The sequence below is a fragment of the Channa argus genome, chromosome 16 (genome assembly GCF_033026475.1).
Source record: "Channa argus isolate prfri chromosome 16, Channa argus male v1.0, whole genome shotgun sequence".
Lineage (NCBI taxonomy): Eukaryota > Metazoa > Chordata > Actinopteri > Anabantiformes > Channidae > Channa > Channa argus.
The window spans coordinates 1,999,129-2,020,751 of NC_090212.1; the positions used below are offsets into that span (position 1 = coordinate 1,999,129).

Sequence of the window (21,623 nt, forward strand, 5' to 3'; positions counted from 1 at the left end):
TAGTTAAAATTTTGTGGTTTTGCTTAAATTCACTACTTCATCACATGACTGTATGTCATGCCTAGTTACATAAGCAAATAGAAGGTTGCTTCACACTGGACTCAAACTCTTGCCTTTTATGGGAATATCTTTTGCTTTGTTGATCTTCCCATCTACCTAACCTCCTCATGGGGCGCAGGAAGGTAAAGCAGTTGCACACCACTGTTGCAGTTGTTGGTTTAATCCCTGGCTACTCTGGTCACATGTGCAAGTGTCATTGAGCAAGACACTGAACCCCAACTTAGTTGCTCCCGGGGAGTGTTGGCCAGCTGCATAGCAGCTCCACCATCCACCAGTGTGAATGGGTGAATAAGAAGCAGTGCAAAGCGCTTTGAGTACCAATAGGTAAAAAACGTTCTATATAAGTGCAGGACATTTACCATTTCCTCCTTACTGTATCTCAATACGTCAGCACACAGAACTATATCTATGTCATTTATTCCTGATCAAACAAACAATCTACAGAGTTATATTTCATTTTACAGAAACAATTCACCATTGTTGTTGTTTCATTTGGCTTAAGGCCCTCTGCCTGAGACTTTATAGGCAAACCATTGACACTAAATATTAATGGCTCAAAATCATTAGAAAATAGTGTACTCTGTAGATTTATTCAACTCTGCAAAGCTTTCAAATATACATGAATACTAATGAATACAATATTTTGTTCTGACAGTTGTACACTGCTAAAACTCAGTCTGGATTGATGTGAGCTGTTTTCAGACATCCACTCCAACCCTGAACTTCTCTAGATGTAACCCAGAGAAGCTTTATGGAGGAATGAAAATATCTGAATCGGTTAGACTAGATACTAAGTTATATTTACCCTCCCAGATTTCTAGTAATGTCTCTGTAATGTCCAAGCCCATGTGTGAAAAGAGTAGATCATGATTTACATTTTATCATGCAACAACCAACCAAGAGTGAAGAGTCGACAAGGCTGGAAAATCATCAGCATCGATGTGCTCTAAACACAGATCATGTCCTGCCTCCTGCTTGTTCTACCCAGACGCCAACCCAACTTGCCTAAACTAAACGTAGTATTTTTGAGTTAGTGAGAACACACTGGGCATTGACAATCTACTGTTGTGTGCCCATGTGTAAAACTCTTGGCAACTCTTGACAACATTCACATCTGATTCTCTGGACACACAGGAAAACAGCCCTAGTTTTCACCTCTCAACCTCATCTTGATTCACTGCTGTGTACTCTACGTATACATCAAGCCTACAAGATATTTTGTGAGCCGTGGGATGCTATCAGACACGCCCCTCCCCCCTCCACCGCTGTGGTTGTATGGAGGCTGAAGGTTAACAGTGTTAACAACAGCATCCTCGTGTTCGACCACACTGAAGAAGGAAATAAGTAAGATGCATTCAGATCTGAAGTTATGAAGTGCATAAACAGGTTTTTTGTAAATACAGTTGCTAGATAGAAAAGCCCAAATGTGGCCATTAAAAAATTTAAATAAACTGTAGCATTCTGTTGGTGCACAGTATTAACCCCCTTGCTCCATCATACTACAGATTTAACCCTGCACTAACCACAAATGTGTGATACAGCTACACAGTTTATATATCTCCCCATGAAGCTGATTTACAGCAGACACAGCTCTGTGTATGAACAAGAGTCCTTTCAGTGATGGGAAAACAAATGAATGAAAAACACTAAGTGGCCAATCTTTTATCACAGCAGCCCTAGATGCTGTCAATAACAATGGGAGTATGCAGTCAAGAAGGGGGATGTGTGTGTAAATTGAAATCTGCTCAAGCGGAAAATTGAAGGCCTTTTTTTTCTCTGGTTTCTCTGGGCAGAGAAACACCCTTTGTCTGGCTATATTTCGGGGAACATACATACACAAAACAAACACACCCTCTCCTCCATTTCTCTCCCTTTTTCCCCTGCTCGTCTTCCTCGCCCAGGGTTCTGTCTGAGAGTGCAGCATTGCCTGAGTGGGTAGATTCAGGGGACTGGCTGAGATTATCGATAATCCACCAGCAGATTTGACAGTAAATCAACTCATCCCTTAAGGTGCTTGGGATAGATGGAAAATTGTCTTTCACTCTCCTCTCACTCTCTTTCTTTGTTGCCTTTCCTTCTCTTTTTGTTCCATCCATCCTCCTCTCTTTCATCCCGTCTATCTGTCTCGTTCCCCCACCTCTCTAGACCAAACAACCATTTCTTTCCCTGCTTTGACTCAACATAAATATCCTGAGCCCCTTGAGCGTCTCCACCAGTCTCCCTTCTAAAATCAAAGCCTAAATAACAATGACAGTTTTAGATTAAATTGTGTATAGTCGCCATGGTAGAAAGTAAGAGTTAAAATCATATATATATTATTAGATTTGGCTTAATAGGTCACTTTTGCCAGTAAGCAAAGTAGGTGTTTATCGTGCACTGAACCTTTAATGTCATATTTACAATACTATATACAGAGCTGCAACTTTATTAAATTTAGGCACAAAAACTAAATGGGCACATAGATCACTAGAAATGTCGCAGTTGATAAAACCTTTTGAATGAAGGGTGAAATGTTTTCTACAACTACGCAAGACAAGTTGCCACAGAACAGCACCTTGAATGACAAAGTTAGGGTTAGGCAACAAACTCACTTTTGAAAATCAGTCCCACTGGCTGCTGACAACATAGACAACAGTGAGAATTAATACACATAAATGAAGATTGTTTATTATTTCTTGAAAACTGCAACATGCTAATGGCTAAACCCCTCTCATGAAAATGAGATTCCTATATTGCTAGTACAACAAGTACAACCGTGATTACATCTTCATAAGGAAATGAATTACTAGCTGGATATTCTTCCAAAGCTTTGTATTTTTTTTAATGATTGAAGCTTTATAGTAATCATTTTAACTAAGTCAAAAAGGAGGTGGTTGGGGGTGCGCGGACTACAAAGGGTAGAACTGTCAAACCACAGACCTGGGTTTGAGTCCAGAGTCCAATCTGTGGTTAAGTTTATGTAGGTAACAAAAGCACTTTGTTCAACTTAGGAAAAATGCTGCAGTTTTGTAAAAAGATTAAGCTTGTTGTGTCCAAGTTGTCAACTTTCTCTATTAACTTAATATTTCCCACATTTATTACCTAACTGTAACCGATGATAATCTTCTACTACTACTACAACTTGATGTTGAACTGCAAGATCAGACATTTTGGCACAAAAAAAAATGTTACCTAAGAAAATGTTACTGTTATGTTAAGTATCAATATATTTGTGATTTAAATGCACTTACATTAGCATTATGTATTATGTTAATAGAAGATGCAATGAGGTTAAAGTTTACCACAAAAATACAGCTGCAGTTTAGTTGCACATAAACCTTGTTTTCAGAAGTTTTATGACATGAAATGGAAGAAACTAAAAAATACATTTGTGTTTTATGAATAATGCACCAGTTGTTGAAAGTGTGTGTGGACTATTCCTCCCAAAGATTTCGTAGTCACTATGCGCATCTATGTATTTTTACTAACAGTAATTACATTTTTAAGTGTTTACATCATACAGGACAGTGACAGTGCCCTGCAGACAATGTGGCACCTCATCGAATCTGTTAAAAAAAAAAGGGCAAACATAAAATTGTGTGCATAGCCTGTTTACATATGGGACTGACGCTACAGAAATGTATCTCCTCAGCAGACGGCTAAAGCAAAGGGTTGTGCTGCTGGAATTCCAAATGTAGAGCACCAGCAGATAGTATCACTGGCTGAAATGACAAATATGTTTTCACATCTATACAAGCAGGAAGCCTTCTAAAAGATGTTTGATTTATGAACTTGAAGTTGGAAATACATATGTAGAGTACAGGTATTTATTCATATTGGGCTGTTTTTACCTGTAAATCGAACACCACGCATTACTACCAAATCATAAAAATGACATCCATCTGTTCATTCATTATCTGTAACCACTCATCCTGTTTAGGGTTGCGGAGGTGCTGGACCCTGTCCCAGCTGTCATAGGGCAAGAGGCAGGGTACACCCTGGACAGGTGTCCAGTCTATATCAGAGCCAGCTCAGAGACATACCCAGACAGACAACCATTCACATTCTCCCCATGCAAGCTTCACACAGAAAATCCTTCTCCTAAAAATCACAAGTTGCAAAATGCCCAGTGTCAGTTTAGAGACTAATTTCTCTGCATAGAAATCTTTTTCTGATACCAAGTGATACCAGCTGGGATAGACTCAAGCCTAAAGAGGGTAAGCAGTTAAATATAATGAATGGATGGATGAATGTTACCAAACCATTGGCTCAGCCCCGAAGAAAATATACAGTAATATTTCAAAAACTTTATAAAGTTTGAAATTTTAACATGTAGTGCTGTCGCTATAAACAGGATGTTGCCTTTTAAACAATGTGGCTGGGAGTATTATGCCTTAATGGACACACCCTTATACACAGAAGCATTAGATGTGGGGACTGTGCACATATTGGCCAGATACGTGCTTGCTCATAAAAGTGAACATAAATCATATAAAATGTAGACAGGATGGGACAGGAAGTATGGTGGGGAGGTGGAGTGGGATGGAGGGTATAGCTGACAGTTTGACAAGTCACTTTCAGGCCCCTGCCACCTCTGAACAATAATAGCAAAAGGGCCTTTCAACATGTAAAGGATGCTTTATCAGTATACTGCAGACGCAGGCTGCAGGTTAACGTGAGAATGAACCATTAGAACGGTCTGATAGCAGGCTGATGGATAACCAAAACACACACGCACACACACACATTAAATAGTGTGTGTATATGTGAGCATCTGTACATGTGTGTGTGTGTGTGTTAACATGATCATATTTCTGTATAGCAAGATGACAGAAATCCGTTAATGCATTATCTAAAGCAGAAAATGGTGTTGGAGTCTGTAACATAATATGACCAAGTTTTCACAATACCAACCGATGATTTGAAAGTTTCCATCCAATCAAAACAAGCCCTAAATTTAGAGCCACGCAATACTAAATTATTGAACACACAGGGACAAAGGCAAGAAGAGGGGTCTGGACCTCTAACTGGGTTGATGGTTCATCTTTCAACAGGAAAAAAACCCTAAGCAAACAGCCAAGATAACAAAGGAATGGCTACGGGGCGACAACTGTGAATTTCCTTGACTGGCCCAGTCAGAACCCGATTAAACATCTCTGGAGAGATCTGAAAATGGCTGTGCATCGACGCTCCCCATTCAACCTGATAAAGTTTGAGAGGTACTACAAAGAAGACTGGGAGAATCTGCCCAAAACTATGTGTGTTTCCTTGTAGCATCATATTCAATGACTTGAGGTTGTAATTGGTGCTAAAGGTGCTTCAGCAAAGTATTAAGCAAAACTGGTAAATACTTTTGTATAGTTGTACATTCAATTTTATTTTATATTTGTATACATTTGCAAAGATTTCAAACAAACTTCTTTCACATTGTTATTATGTGGTATTGTTTGTAGAACTTTGAAGAAAATAAAGAATTTTTTCAATTTTGAAATAAAATGGTGAAATAACATGAGTTACAGATTTTGCAGCACAAAATGGAAGTTAGTTGAAAATAAAGTTTATTGGTTAGTATTAAATGAGGCTAGTGCATGGTACTACTACATGTGTACAACATCCAGAGAGTGACACTTCTCAGAGCACTTCCCTTGCTCTTAGTGGCTGTTGTTTGTTTCTTCTTTCCTTGCTCCTCCTTTCACACTACAAACTACTACCAAACATCTTTGATAATTACACTTTAAAATTAGACAGACTGTGAGCCAGTCGGTGGCATTAAGATATGTAAACCCTCGAAACACACGATCACATGGGCCTATAATCGGGGTTCCAACCAGCCCCAAGTGGGAACATCCCACAGTTAGTCACAAACACATCTGAACACAATCCAGGCAGTGATCGTGGTTGATGGCACAATGTGACTGCGAAAACGTTTTATTCATAGATAAATCTATTTTCTATGAGACAAAGTTGAAATACAAGGCGTCATAATTGTGTCTAGAGTGGGTCTCACTAATCAGCTGCTCCCCTGCAAGAGATAAGGATTCACAAACTGGCATCCATCTTGGTCTGTGACAGAAATCAATTAAGCATGTAGTTAGTTAGCCCTGCATAATCTATGTACCCACTACCCACAATCAAAGAAGTTGTACTTGTAGTGAATAACTCAGCACAATGTGCGCTTGTGTTAGGCTGAATTTGGGTGTACAGGCACCTGGAGACACACACATTCATCATCCCTAGATGCCTGACTTGCCCATAAATCATTGCCTACTGACAATGTTTGTGATTCTGTGGCTGTAGCGTGTTTGTTTGTCTGCATGTGCTACATGTATGGCTTTTCAGACTGTGACCAAGATTGACTACATTTTTATCATTACACAAAAATGGCCACCAATAAAACAGTGTTTGTTTGTGTGTGCATTTGTGCACGTCAGAGACGTTCTCCGTTCTTTATGGTTTTAGTGTCAAACGAAAACAATATCCTAAACTGTATATCCATGTTGTTGTAACCCTGCAGTAAGCACTTTCACTGCTAGTGCTGTACTATTATCTGTCACATGGCCTTGCCATGAGACTTCATAGTGTTTTCCAAGAACAGAAATTTTGTAGTGTTTCATCATGTCCACAGGGTGGCATCGTGTCCTTTTCATAACACCCAATAAAAGCCAGGACCCTCCTCGTGGGTCTAGTGCAAAATGTGAATAATTGTCTCTGACTGAGACTGGTGGTGCTTTAATACATTGATTTGATTAATTAGATAGGGACAACCTTTAATTTGGTGGGATATAATGACATGTCAGTGAAGGGTGTATGTGTGTGAACGTGTGTAGGCAGGAGTGTGCTGAGGAGCCCTTTATCATGGAGAAATTTTTATCCAGACAGGCTTAATATACTGCAAGTGCTATGATTTGTTTCAACAGTAGTGTTATAGTTAATTCCTTGATAAAAGCATGACTGTGTTACAATTACAAAACATACACATTGTCAAACAATGAAGCTTGAGATTTATCTGAGTAAATGAGGCCGTTCGCCATTCTGTACGTAAATTACATAAAGCACATATTTGCTGACAATTCTGAAAAACATAGATACATAGATACATAATGTACATAAATACATCTCAAATTATTCAAGATGTGAATGGAAGGAATTGTAAACAAAACATATAACTAATTAAATTTAACTGTATACTTCATATAGTGGTGTGAGGATCACAAAATTTCCCCCTTGAAAAATCAAGAAGGTAGGCAGGTTTGGTAGAAGCTGCACTGAAAATAAGTATTCAATATACAAGCAGGGGTCGGTCTGGGTGGATAATGCGAGGTCCAGAACGGAGCACCCACTCAAAGAAGGGTGGCACATCTGTAATCAAATCGTGTGTGTAAATGGTGTTACACACATTTAAAACCCTTTAAAAATGTAACTGAATATTATGTGTTTGTTCGGTAAAAGAAATGCCAGTTTCTCAACTTCATGGCTTCTAAAATAAACACACAGCAAAAAACGACAGAGAAAGGGGTAAAAATCCCATTTGTTGTAGGAATTAGTGTCAATTCTAGTGAGAGGATCTAAATGATAACAAACTATAAAAATATATAAATAAAAAGAACTATATTAAAAGGTGAATACTTTTTGCTGAAAACAACGAACGATTATTTCAGCCTAAATTTTGGTCCATAAATTTATGTCTTTTGGTTGAGTGTTCTTACCAGCAATGCCCAAGTCTGGCAGGAGAACAGTAAGTGTTCATGGTTAAATTCCACCACTGCATGATGAGGTTTAACAAGAGCTATAATTAATATATCATAGATTCTCCCTATTAAATCTTTTTATTATTATTATCACAATTCGCATCAAGAAATGTCTGGCAGTTTTTTAAACATAAGTCAAACAAATAAATATAGTTTTGATTAACAAATAAATATAGTTTAGAGTAATTACTGTCATATAGAAATATTATAACAAAGTAGTGTTACTACAGGAAAAAACTGAGACCTGCAGTGTGTGTTGGCTCATCCTCAGTCAATGAGCTCATCTTTTGTGTTTCCTTGCTGGCTACAGTATACAGGCACAGCCAGAGGCCTCCATGTGAGTGGTTGATGGAGGTGTAATGACAATGACAATTATAGCAATTATGTGTTATTGTAGGCCATTATGTATTTTGTAGGTTTCGAGATGTAGGCTTTCTCTGTAATTGCTGGCTTATGAAAGGCATAATAATCATGGGCCAGTCAGCCACAGGGGCTACCCAGGGCGACCAATACCTGTGACCATGGCAACAAAACATTTATCCATAATGCTGCTGTGTAGATGGCGAGGACAAGAGCATTGGCAGCAGGCAAATTAGCTGTAAAAGGCAGGGAGTGGAGAACGGGAGGGTGCTGGACAGCAGTCTAAGGGAGAGCTGATGGGTGCTGCAGATGCGTGGGCCTGTGGTTAGGAGGTGGGCACAGTGAATGTGTGTGTGTGTGTGTGTGTGAGAAAGAAGGCATGATGACAATCTTTCAATGTATTTGTGACCGGTGTGAATAAATTAGTGCCCGTTTATATTTGTTATTTGATGCAATTTTAAGGCTGTGATTTCTTTGTTTCACCAGAACAATAACTTAGACGGAGCAGTGGGTGATTATAATTTCAAACAATAATGCACATTAACTAATTTAAGCTAGCAGTTCCACGAGTGGATGACTTCTCAATCTGTCTCCTTGTCCATATATGATAAATTCTTTAACACTGGTTAGAAATGATGTAGTTATAAATTATTCTCTGTAACCTTGCATTTTGCCTCATAATCCCAATGCTGTACACCCCTGACGGTAACTCTCTAAATGTGTGTGCAACAGCATCATTGTTTTTATTATTTTGCAATATTAAATAATAACTTATTAATATTTATTTTTTGCTTTGCTTTTGCTTGCTCTCATCTAAAGGGCCCACAGAAAGGAAAAAACATGAAGTAGATCTGTAATTGCGGTTTTGGTAATGTGTAACTTAAGATAAAGTCCTCTAATAACAACATCTCCGAAAATAACTTTTCTATACAAACTAAAAGAAAATCGAAATGCATATTTCTACTAACATGATGAGCATATGTTGTATGTAAATTCTAAGTTGTGGATATTGACCAGATGAAAATGTTACGCTATTTTTAATTTGTCAATTTTTTTTTATCTCGCAGTCCACTGCCGTTTTTGTAAATGCAATACTAAAGTTTTTTATAGTGATGATTAGAGTCACATCACATCCCCTTTAAAGGACCAATGTTGGATGGATAATTTTCTAAATTATACGTATTCAACACTAAAACTAATAATGAATTGCCTCCAATTACATTCTGCAACCTGGATCAGCTTAGCCATGACTTTTACAGCAGTGTCTGTAAGCAAGAGTAAATGTAAATACACAAGATCTGGTGGAATTACGGATTGGAGATTCGTGTCTGGCTGATGTGTTTTAATTGTTTTTGGACAGCAACAGAGCTCTGCGGCACAGGCAAACAAGCTAATCCAAGTTGCAGAGTCACAGACATTAAGCAGGATTTGAGACAATTAACTGAAGTTATCATTTAAAACAAAACCAAGATCTTCCTAATGTTTTGTAGCTTTTGTGCTTTTGTAGCTTAAACTAATCAGGGATTTAGAATCAAAGTCGGGTCCACCGTCCATCCCAACCAACTGCTTTCATCAAATATAAAGCAAAATGATGTTAGTTGTGACCTTTGTCTTAAGTTACAGCAAAATGCAGGCGGCTGTGCTGGTAGGAGGAGTGTATATATAATGTACATAAAAGAGCCAATTACAAAAACATTTTCATATTTTCAAAAAAATCCCTTGTAGATTATTTGATGATAGTTGCAAATATTTATTTGTGAAAAAAGACGAATGTATGTTACATAAGGGAAATCCTGTCTTCACATCCCTGGTGCTTGATGTGTAGATTACTGAGTTAAAAAATCCACACTAAAACAACCTTTTTAGGCCTATTTGTATTAGACATTACCAATGAGCTGTATATCTGCACGTGTGTGCATGTACCAGTTCACAAGAAATGTGTTCTGTATTTATGCGAAACCAACTTGATCCTTAATAAGTCTGTGTTTCGTGCTGAGGAAATATAGGATCAAAAACCTCATGTGCATGCTTGGGTGCACGTGTGTCATGTGTCATGGGGTGGGTGGTGCAAGGATCCTGTCTGCCCAGCATGGCACATGGCAGGAAGTAGGCCAGAGGGGGATTAAAGGGCTGCTGCGCCACTTCCTCCCTCTCCCTGGGGCCCATTTGATGCTCTGTACTGTTTTTTACTATTTTAATATACGGTGTGTTTATGTTGAAGGTGTAATTGTAGACAAAGTAGATTCATTACAGGAAATGCTATTAACTGTAGAGTATTGATGTTTATTTGTGTCACTTTTTTTTTTTTTATTTATGAAATGTTGAATTGGAACATTTCACCAAGCAGAAGCCAGTGTTTTAGTGTCAATCACACTATTAAGTGGGGCATTATCAGTTGCTATGGTTCCACTAAGTCCTTCAAACAGTTTTGACCGTATACATTGTCCCTGCCCTCTTATATGACAGTGTGAAACATCTGTTGTAAGCCTGCCCCTGTGGCGGCAGGGGTCTGCTGTAATTGCACTCCTATGGCAGCAGGCCCCAAAATGGTTACTGCCTTTTACTCTGGCACCAAAATGGAGGCTAAACACGTTCAAACACGTTAGGCTTCCTTGATGTTGCACAATGTGTGTCACATACAAAGTGTCATAGAACTTGAGAGTGGGAAGTGAAGGGGGCACAGCTGGGGTACCATTTGGAGTCTAATATGATAATCTCTATGAATGAGCCTAAATTGATACCATTTATTTAAACAAGCTAAAGCATATTGATCAGTCACCCACCCCCACTGCCTGCAGTGTCCTTTGACATTCAAAGTGAAGTGTTTATGAATTAGAGGCCTGCACTGCAAGTAAACTGTGAAACTCTGCTGCCCACATCTGCATGCACAGTTACTCAGCGTTAAAATGAAGAGACCGCATTAGAAATTAATATTTTTATTTTTCAAAGCAAATCACTCCAGCATCTCTCTGTATCTCTGCTAACTTCCTCTCCCTCCAAGTCACAAAACCAAGTCCGAGAGTTACCGTTCAAGTGAAAGCCACATCGACCTCAGAACGCTGATCCGCTTGTAGGCCTAACATTCATCTTCTAGTACAGACTTGTGATCATAATAATGCTAATTATTTAGATTTGTGGCAGGCTGTATTTCGGTTGTGGACTGGAGGTTTGGCGGCTGCTATCGTTTCAATTTACGAATAAAATAATCTTGGCCTAATGTTGGCATGAAGATGTGGCAGTATGTGGTGTCAGACTGCAAATGCTGCTCGTACATCAGGTGCGTTTCAAATTTACTAGTGACTTTGTTATCTGGTGACCGTCTTGTGATGATTGATGTCTTCTTATTGGTTTGTTTTGCTTTGGCCTTTATTTCCTCCTCCCTCGGAGTCTGGTCTCATACATGAGGTGCACTCTAAAAATCGCCTGGCACAGGCGCCAGTTTTATCAGCTGGACATGGTTTCCCGTTTGATTTAAGAGACGCGGCCATCAGCATGGCCAAATGGAGTGCACCTATATACACACACATTACTACACACGCTATTACCTGGTGACGCCCCTGCTGATGTGCTCCTGCCCCCTGCACACTGAGGCTGCCCATCCCCCACTCGTGCTTTGTTCATTTCCCTCTATTTACCACCATCTAAACCCATGCACAGCTGCAGCTGCTCAGCAAGTGGCTTTGGTATTTACGTATAATCCTCACTCTCCTTCAGTCTCTGCTTAATCAGCATCCAACCTTACGCTACAAACTCACTCCAGTCTCCAGCTCCTGGCAGGTGTCAGCTTTTGTCCTGGGCTGACTACAGACTTCATACATGTCCTTCGTGTTTTATGTGTGGATTGTGTACAGTATATCCCAATCTTTACCCAAACCTAACCAAGTGGTCTTTGTGCCTAAACTTAAGCATGTTGAGTTTGAGGCTAAATCTCAGAAGGTGCAGGGGCACTATAATTTAGTGCATGATAAGAACATACTGAACCTACAAGAATGTAGTCCATTAGTAATCTTCTATTTTCTAATAATCTGATAGTGAGGCATCGTATTGCAGTCAGAATAAAATGACAGAAGCAGAGGTTGCAGTTGGTAATGTAGATGGATTAGTCAGAAGAGTTGGGTGAGTTGGCATGGACTAGTGCAACGCAAAGGAAAAACAATAGTTTGTTTCCCACTTCAAACTCAAAGAACATTTTTACTTTAGTATTTTAACTAAAATCTTAAGATTTCCTTACCCTAAGCAAGATGTGTGTGTGCCAAAACACCACAAAGAGACTTGAAATGTGAGTAGAGGTTTTAGCAATCAAAGCAGTTTGACAGTACTGGAGTAAACAGTTGAAATTTCCACTGCGGAGTCGGAGGTGGATGCAGCTGCCAGTTGATTGTGTTTACAATTAAAGTATTTTTAATTGCCTGTCCTGCATTTATCTAATGAAATCAACAGTCTCCTGTTTGAATTAATTCAGGTGTCAACACAGATTGTGTAGTTTGTCTTTCACTTTACATGCTAAACTCTGGCCTAAAGTATATTTGATGCTCCATGTTTGTTTTCTTCACTTTTATATGCATAATGAGGGAGTCTGTGTATTGGGCTTTGGGCTTGCAAAATGCCTCTAGTGGAGAAACACATGGTGCGCTGCAAGCTGTTGCTCACCCAGTGTGCTGCTCACGCCATGCTTTCTGTGTGGACATGGTGTTAGAGATGAAAGAATTTGAAACGTGGCTTAATGTGCAACTATGGACACTGGAGATCTAAGTGCCCATAGGAGTTAAAATGTCAGTGTGGAGCAGAAAAGGCTGGTGAAGTGTTTCAGGGTTTGCAAGTGCTCAAAGCAGCTGGACTTTCCATTTAAGGTAGTAAAACAGAATCCCCAACTGCATGTGAATGTAAAGTAGATAATAAATCACCTTAAACAGTTTCCCTTAAAGTTATAGGATGAGGAGTTTAGTATGCATTTGTATGAAATATACTTATATGTAGTTCATAGTGAAGGAATTATTGCATTTTAAAAGCTTCCTTGATTTCTATTTGACTGAGGAGATTTGAAAGTCCATAAACATCAGTGTCTGTGGAAAGCTGGAATGACCTGCATTTCACTTTGATGCTTGTATCTCAGAAAGCATAAATTCTTCTTGATAATTAAAATTCGACAATTTGACTTCTTGATCAAAAAGATAATTATGCTTTTATGCAATGACAGGAGTTTCACACGGCAACATTCAGGGGAACTATTTTTGAATAAGAATAAGAGCTAGCAGAGAAGAATTAGTAGATAAAACCCCAAAGCTGAATTTGAACACAGTAAGATTTAAGCCCAATCCCTCTTCTTTCCTTTGGCTCTAGCGTTCATGTATGGGTGTTCCGATTCTCTCCAACCAGGGAAAGCAGGGTGAAGTGTTAGGGCTATGTAACCCTTCAAATGTAGAGTTTTCAGCGGCAGATCCAAAAGGATTATGAATACTGAGAAATACAGTGAATACTTTAAATTCACAGTATTTCATTTCTTTGCTCTTTCTTTATACTTAAAGTTTGAATGCAAAGATTCAAGCCATTTGTTTATGTTTAGCGAGTTGATCAGCGTTTATTTTGTTCGAAACTGAGCAAGTAAAAATTAACGAGTAACAGCCAATTAGTAAAAGAAGGAAACAGTTTTGTCCTACAATGTAAAGCAGGGGCTGCGAAGAGAATTGTCTTCCCTTTGTCCTTTTTTTTTTTTTGTCTGGAGAAAAAGGTGCCTTCTTACCCACCTGGCTGTCGCAGGTGAGAAAATTTAGTCTGGCAGTGTGTTTTATTACAGGAAACTTCATGCTGTACAATGTGGAATTTCATGAAAGCATCAAACTAATGAAAATTATGTTGCATAACATTCTTGGCAATCTTCATAATGAGTGGATGGATTGAATACATTTAATATATTTAATAGATTCATGCTAAAACCACAAATGTACCAACACATAATCCTGTGGTTGATTACACTCCTGTCTCCCTTGTTTGGTGTTCTGTCCTGCATATTTATTATATTTTCTGTTATGCATCTAACTACTCCCTTATCAGACATTATAGCAAACTCAGTGTACATAACCTGACCGGCTCTAAACAGTAGGCAGGTGTGTCGGGAACCGGCAGTTGAAGAATGTGGAAAGTCTGAACAGCTTGATTTTTATTAAGAACGAATTAAGAGATCAGACCGAGTCACTTTTGTCTAGACAACTGCGGTGGGAAGATACAATTACAACTAAGTCTGTAGATGTTAAGGAAGCAATCATTATACAAGTACCAAGTTTTACTTCAATAATGAATCAGGTAACGTACCTCCTTGAGACAGCCCATGAAGTTGTTGCTGACTGGAGATCCAGGCAGATCAGCAGTGCTGGGGCTTCCACCGACATAGAAGAAGTCATCCGATCCCAGCATGGTGTAGTCTTCCTGGGTGTAGCCTGTGGTGGTCAGAATCCCATCCACTGATATTGTCACCTGACAATGGGGAGTGAGCAGTGAGAGGGGAAATGAAACATTGTTTTCTTGAAATATAGAGATATAAAAGGTCTACAGTGACTGGCCTACAGTGCTGTTTAGACTTCAGTCAGAACTGTGGGATTTACAAAGCTCAGATCTCTAAGGAATTATAGATCAGACAGGAATTCTCCCGGCTAGTGATTTTATCTATTATTGATATGCAGTTCATAGGGTAAGTAAAATAAAAACATTAACTGCAACAATTACGTTTCAGACACTGACAAACATCCATTTGTTTTTATCTTTTATCCTTTTTATATGTCTCATCTATTTTATATTGCTCCATGAACCATGTGGCGATGGAGGAAAGAAACAAGTGCAGGTAATGTGAAGGGTTTGTAACACAAGTAACATGCAGGAGAAGAAACACAACAAAACAAAAATGAGGGAGGAGTTAGTGTTAAACCACACACAGTCAAATGAAAGTACACAGAATGGTGAAGACCCCAATTAGAACACATCTGTCTGGGACCCCAACCACCTACTTTTGAATTTGCTTTTGTAAATAAATACTGCTTCAGTACTGCTAAATAAGTACTGCTTCATTTTCTTTACACTACATGTCGCAATAAACACAAACCCTCCATTCACATTTTCTTTTTTTTTATCAAAGCATTTGTGAGTGCAGTTTAGTTACATAGGATTGTCCAAAAATCCAAATACCTATTTTAATTCTGTTTTTTTCTCTAACTTTAGGAACCCCCTGCCCTTCTGCTTGACTGAGAGCTATGACACCACATAATGTAGCTGAGACTGTATTTACTATACCCGTCCTTCTCTTTACCCTTATCAGCACATTTTTATCATAATTTCACCAACAATATGTCAGTCTCAAACATGCTTGATGCTTTATTTCTGGAGGTAAATGTCAAATTTTTGGAAAATTAGTGCTTTGTGGATTTGTTGCCATATATTTTTCATGTGTATGAAATGTGTGTATGTTTATTGTGCTGCCAAAATGCTTGTTGAATGTGTTAGTGAAAACGGTGAGTATTCAGTTTTCTCCTGCAGCGTGGGTTGTTTCTTCAGAAGCATGAATGAAGATGACACTTACAGTAGGTGTCAGGAGGATTCAGTCCACGTTACGCACATTCAGGACACAGCTGATTCTTTCTTTTGTATTTTGTAGTGCACTTGTGGCAGTGCTCATGACTAAAAACATTTAACATAAAAATCTCGAATGAACCCCATTTAGTAAAACCTCAGACAGCACTAGTAAAACCCTAGAAGCAGAAATGATGAGTGACATAGAAAAGGAAGAAGTTAAAAATGAAACCACAAAAGCACCATGAGTGAATGAACCAGGTGAAGGACAGCAGACCAAGAAACTTTAAGCAAACAGGAAAGCTGGGAAATACAATGTCTATTTCTTTGAGTTATTGGGAATGGTATCTGGAAGTACAGAAGTCAATAGAGATAAAGGGAAGAACTACACAGCAAACCAAAAAGTGACAATAAGAATGATATCTACCATACAATGCAGTTTGTTTACCATAGCGTATCCAATGCCTGTTTGCTTTGCAGAGAGGTGGGGTAGGTGAGTGAACAGTGGGTTTGTTAATACATTAAAGCAAATCAAATGAAAGCCAAATGATGACAAGTGCATTATTACAGGTGTTAGTAAAAATGGTCATTTAACTCCTATCACAGCTTTTATGAGGAGTTGCATCAGGGCCAGACAGTGAAACCTCAATAATAATTACCTCAACAAAAGCTAACGGGAATTAGCAACCTTGCAGTTCATTCAGTGACTTGACATTGGAGAGTGTGAGTTAGAGCAAAATGCATTGAAATATTTTTCATTGTCATTCACAAGAATTGCCTAGTGCTGTTGTAAGCCACGTAGCTGGTGCCTAAGATAATCCAGAGGCCCACCACAGAGGAAGTAAAGAACTACATTCAAGAGTTTGTTAAAATGTTAAAGGGAGGTTGGTATCTATGGCAGGACACCGCAGAGTTTGCCAAAGAGCTCTGCGACACTTCACAACACTGCTGGAAAGTGTCTGTGGTGTGAACCCAATAGAGATGCTGTGAAGCGACCTCAGGAGAGCTACTTACCTAAAATATCATATAGATTTGACTGAGCTGAAGCCCAATAATCATATAGAACAACAGTTCAGAGGAGAACTGGAAGTGTGGTGCACATCTATTTCTATAAACATAAAAAAAGTGACACATGCCAAAAAACAAAATGAAGAAAATCCCTAATTTTTCTGAATTGCAACCATAAGATGTCAATGTCGTCCTCCATTTGCGCCTCTCAACTCCCCACAAATGTAAATGGGAATAAAAAATATTGTAATACTGCAGAATAATCTTGTGCAATTAAATATACTGAAATGGATCAAATTCTGCATCGTGTAATTAATGCAGAAGTTCCAGTGGTTTTGTCACTACGCCGTATTTTCTTTGCTGCTCAGTGGCACTTGGGCCCTGGGTCACAAAACTTCATTTAGTAGGTGTGTTGTAGTGGCATGTTAACAGTTAACTGCTGTACATCATTGTTAAAAGCATTCTCTATAATTAAATAAGAAACGAACCCCTAACCATCAATGTTTCCACATAATACAGTCCACCTCTTTGACTTACCTGCCGGAGGTTGCGGGTCACTTTGACATCATGCCACGAGTTGTCATTGAACTTCCCATTGACTGGCTCCACAATGGCCTCAAAGGCTCCAGAGCCGAGGTTGATGACTAGTGAGACAGCACCGTCCTTCAGTGCGAGGTTGACGTAGTCAGCTGACTTGCCAGTGTGAAGGATAAGGCCATTTCGCTGCCACGTCTTGAAGGAAAGCGTGATTTCATCACTGCTGCTCTGGATAGGGTTCTGGGAGAGATCGTAGCAGAAGTACTCTGAACCACGAAAAGTGGCCACATTTTCTTCTCTTGCTGTAGTGAAGATAGGAAAAAAGGAAGGTGTTGGAAATACCATAATTAAAGAATTCTAATAAGATCACATTTAACTCAGGAATGGAATTCAACCTGTACAACTAATTATGCAGCCAAAATTCAAATCCTCTCTGAAATTCTACTGAAGAACTTTATTATTTATAGGAATAAAAGATTTGGGGTCTAAAAAGCTACTTGTCTATAACTAGATTTAGAAACCAAAGCTGTTCTAAAACGTGTTTTTGAGACCTTGCTAAGTTTTGGCTGAATTCTAAAGGTTATAATTGGTGTTTGGGAGATGAAAGAGCAGACACAGGCTGAGCTGAGCCAAAGATCTGATTCACAACAAAAAGTCAGAATTCGTATCACTACAGCTGCTAGACATCACCAAACGATGAGATGTATCCTTTTTATCTGTTTTTGGCTGTTCGTCCAAATGAAATATATATTTTAACTGAGTAAAAATAATTACAAATCAAATGTTCTAGCCAGAGTGTAATTTATGATGTTCCTGATGGACAAAAAATACATATGCAGTCTGTCCAAAGAATAAGAATGTTCAGAAATATACGACATGTGATTATAGGACTGCCAGCAACGGCAGAAGTTAAAGGAGACCACAGATTGCTATCATCAACGACATCAAAGACCTAATCTTGCAGGTGAAACTGCCATTTCCTGTCAAATACACAGTTTTGTGCTTGAGATCAGACAGACAGAAGGAAAGAAGGGAGAGAAATGGAGGAAAGGCAAACTAGGGTGTACTGTGAATTTGTGACCTCGGTGGAAGAGAAGGTGGGAGAATACGGGAGCCAAAGCAGAAGTGCTGAAAGAAAGAGAGGAAAGGGCACAAAAGAGCTGAGGGATAACAAAGAGAAATGCTCCAGTCAGGAGTCGTTATCTGTGAGATCATCTTCAATTAGCTCAATGTCCCTTAAGCAAAAAATACTGGAGTGTGGGGCCCAGTGACATCACAGCACAATCTGCCAGCGACCAAGACAAAGTGTTTTGTTCTGAAGGCTGTAAGAGAACAATATAAAAATAAATCAATGATTACTTCTACAGTCCCTCATCATAGTCCACCTCTTACCTGCCCTGCCTGGTTATTGCTCACATTGCAGATGTACTAACAGTATCTACTGTTATTAAATGATGGATATACACTGAGACATAAGCATAACTTTAAAAAACAGGCTAGATTTCGTCTGCTCTCACAGCCTATAGTTACCAGTTTAAATTTGACTTCCCTGACACTGTGAGTCCAGGTCCAGCTTGCTCCAGAATTAGAGCTTACCAAAAAGGTACTGGCTGCAGGGACAGCAAGACTAGTGAGACCCTTGTAACACAAGTGCTGGTGGACCTAAGGTAGACTGTTGAGATACAAGTTATGGTTTTTCTGCTTTGGCTACTTTGTGTACTTAACCTATTCATTAGTTTTCTAGTAGGAAATAGAAACTAACTCCTCCAAACCCGGTTCCACATTCCACATGCCTCACTGATGGTATGACCTGACATGACAGATAGTCTTACTCCAAAAAACACCTCCACTGGCAGGTCAACCATCAATTATTGATCAACAGGAATGTATTTAATTCATAATTAATTGGGAAACTCACTTAGTGAATAAGCTGCATCCTCATTGGCTGTGCAGGGGCAGGAGAATTCCCTGTGTCTTAGTTAACTGTTTAGCCCAGACTGTGAGGCCAGTGTAAAATATACAAAATTACTGTTGAAACTAAGGACACATAGTGTGTTTGTGCATGTTGTAATGAATCTAGAAGATGCAGATGAGTAACACATAAGGATAAACCAATATAAAGTGTCATATACAGGTGTTGGGTCAACATGTGCCACCAGAACAGCTTCAGTTTGCCTCAGTCTGCCAGCAAAATTCAGAAAACTTGCACAATCAATGCCAGATTCTGCAAGTTTTCTAAAATTTTGCTGGAGGGATGGAAGATCAAAAATATTACTCACTTTGTTTTTTTGATGATGGTGGTAGAGAATGTTGACTAACACATTCTCCTATAAGTGTTTTGTTGGGTTGAGATTTGGTGAATGCAAAGACATTCAATGACCCCTTGTGTCATCTTAGTAAAGACCATTCTAGTCAGGATAGAAATAATTAATTTCAGGATAAAGGTGATTACTCTGAACATCTTGGTGTTGATATGCAGTGACTTTTCCCACTAACAGCAAAATGGATAACAGAGCCACAGGATCCCTTCCACTCGTTAAGAATATGGTGAATAATGACTCATGCGACCATATACTTTCTTCCAGATGTAGACCAGCACCACTCAACTCTCAAATGTGTATTCATCCTTTTAATGAGAGCTTTATGCAATGCAAACCTACTCTAATATCCCTCTTTATATAATTGATTCTTCCTTCTGACCCATTCTGATCACGTCTTGCATTGACGTTCTCAGCCAACTGACGATGAATTGCTTATCTTTTTTTCCTTCCACATCCCTCTAATACACAAGCATAACAGTGATCAAATGTGCAAATTTCTATTTAGTTACTGTTCCTAATGAAACAACAGTTGAGTTAAGAAGTCTTTGTCACTAACGCTCCTGCCATCTATGTCCCAACAATGAACAAAGTCACCTAAATCATGAACCATTCACTGTCTTTCTTAATTCCAGATGTGGTATGGCTGCAGAAGCCACAATTGTTTCACCAAGTAAAGTTTTATTTTGTATTTTATTTCATGAGTGTTATCTAATTTATCCTTTGGGCTGGCAAAGTCAAACTACATGTCTTTTCCTCTAAAGGTGGGAGACTAACTCTGCTTTTATCACCGCTTTGTTTGTGTACACATGGGACCATGCTAGTTCAGCCACGAGAGTGCTAGAGTAAAACCAATGCTCTGCTTCAGAAGGCAGACAAATGTGCCAGAAGAAATTCAGAGTAAATGCAGAGCATTACTATATATATATAGGCATGTTTTGAATTATATTGTTATGCTCAATGCCCAGTCATACAATATTTGAATATAATAGCTCAGTTCTCTATAATAAGTTGGGAAATATGGAATCATAATGAATTCAGAATGAATAAAAGTGCTTTGTGACTGAAAGAAGGATGAAGTGAGGAAATTGTTATCAACTAATAATGGTTTTAATGGCCACATAAGCCGTGGCATTCAGAGCCCTTATTTGATGGATGAGCCTGGATGAGTCATACGAGGGGTCATCCATAAAAATGTCAGAAAGAGAGGTGGCAAGTTATGGCCACAGTAAATCTCCCTTATATCTGGAAGTAAAGGAAAAGCTGTTTGCCCCAATGGCAACTAAATGTGTGCCCAACATTTCAACACAGCATATGCTATAAATATCATAGAGTTCATTCTCCACTTTGTTTGGTGGTTGTTCAACTGTTGTTATTTTAGCTTGGTATACACTGGTAATACCTGTATAATCAGCTAAATAAAAGTAAAAATTGGTTCATTTGGTTCATTCATATTCTCAGATATTCGTGAGAATTCTTTTGCGTAGTTTTAAATTCTGCATCTGTAAATCTACATATACCCAATTATGAGTATAAAGCTACACCAGAATATTTCTTAAGCTCAAAGACTCAAACTCTGACAATGTTAAGTGACTGTTAAGAATATGGTTATGATGAATGACTGAAAACCACTGACAAATGAATAATATGGATTGTTTTGTATGAATCATTAATGTTACGACAGGCCTCAGTGGCACCAAGGTAATGGTTGTAGTCAGAATAAGAATCTGCAATAAATAAGTCACTGGCTCATACATAATTGACTGACATCATGATTTATGATGTGTGGCTTTTTTGCGGATTTCTGCATGACTGACTGTGATAAATCTGTGTGTGGGGTGACCATTTTGTGTCTCTTCTGCAATGAATTCACTGAAGTCCTGAGCACAGAGGTACTGGTACATGAACATTGATGTGAGAAAATACAATAAAGCATTGCTAACCAAAATATGTGTTATGTTGTCTGTTTTGCACTTACAAAGGGATGCAAACGTTTGCAATGGGAAAAAGAGTCAAACAGAATCTTTTCATCAATATAATTTTAGTACTAGTTAAT

The 21,623-nt window shown here is 38.7% G+C and overlaps 1 protein-coding gene across 13 annotated transcripts in view; it reads right to left on the reverse strand.

The window, feature by feature from the left end:
- nrxn3a (neurexin 3a) overlaps nt 1-21,623 on the reverse strand; it is a 165,626-nt gene that overhangs the window by 72,067 nt on the left and 71,936 nt on the right. For all 13 annotated transcript variants that reach the window (XM_067478970.1, XM_067478960.1, XM_067478961.1 and 10 more), the window contains 2 exons: nt 17,250-17,551; nt 14,457-14,618 (listed from right to left, as the gene is read on the reverse strand). In XM_067478970.1, coding sequence (XP_067335071.1) covers nt 14,457-14,618; nt 17,250-17,551 — 464 coding nt within the window. The remainder of the gene's footprint in view (nt 1-14,456; nt 14,619-17,249; nt 17,552-21,623) is intronic.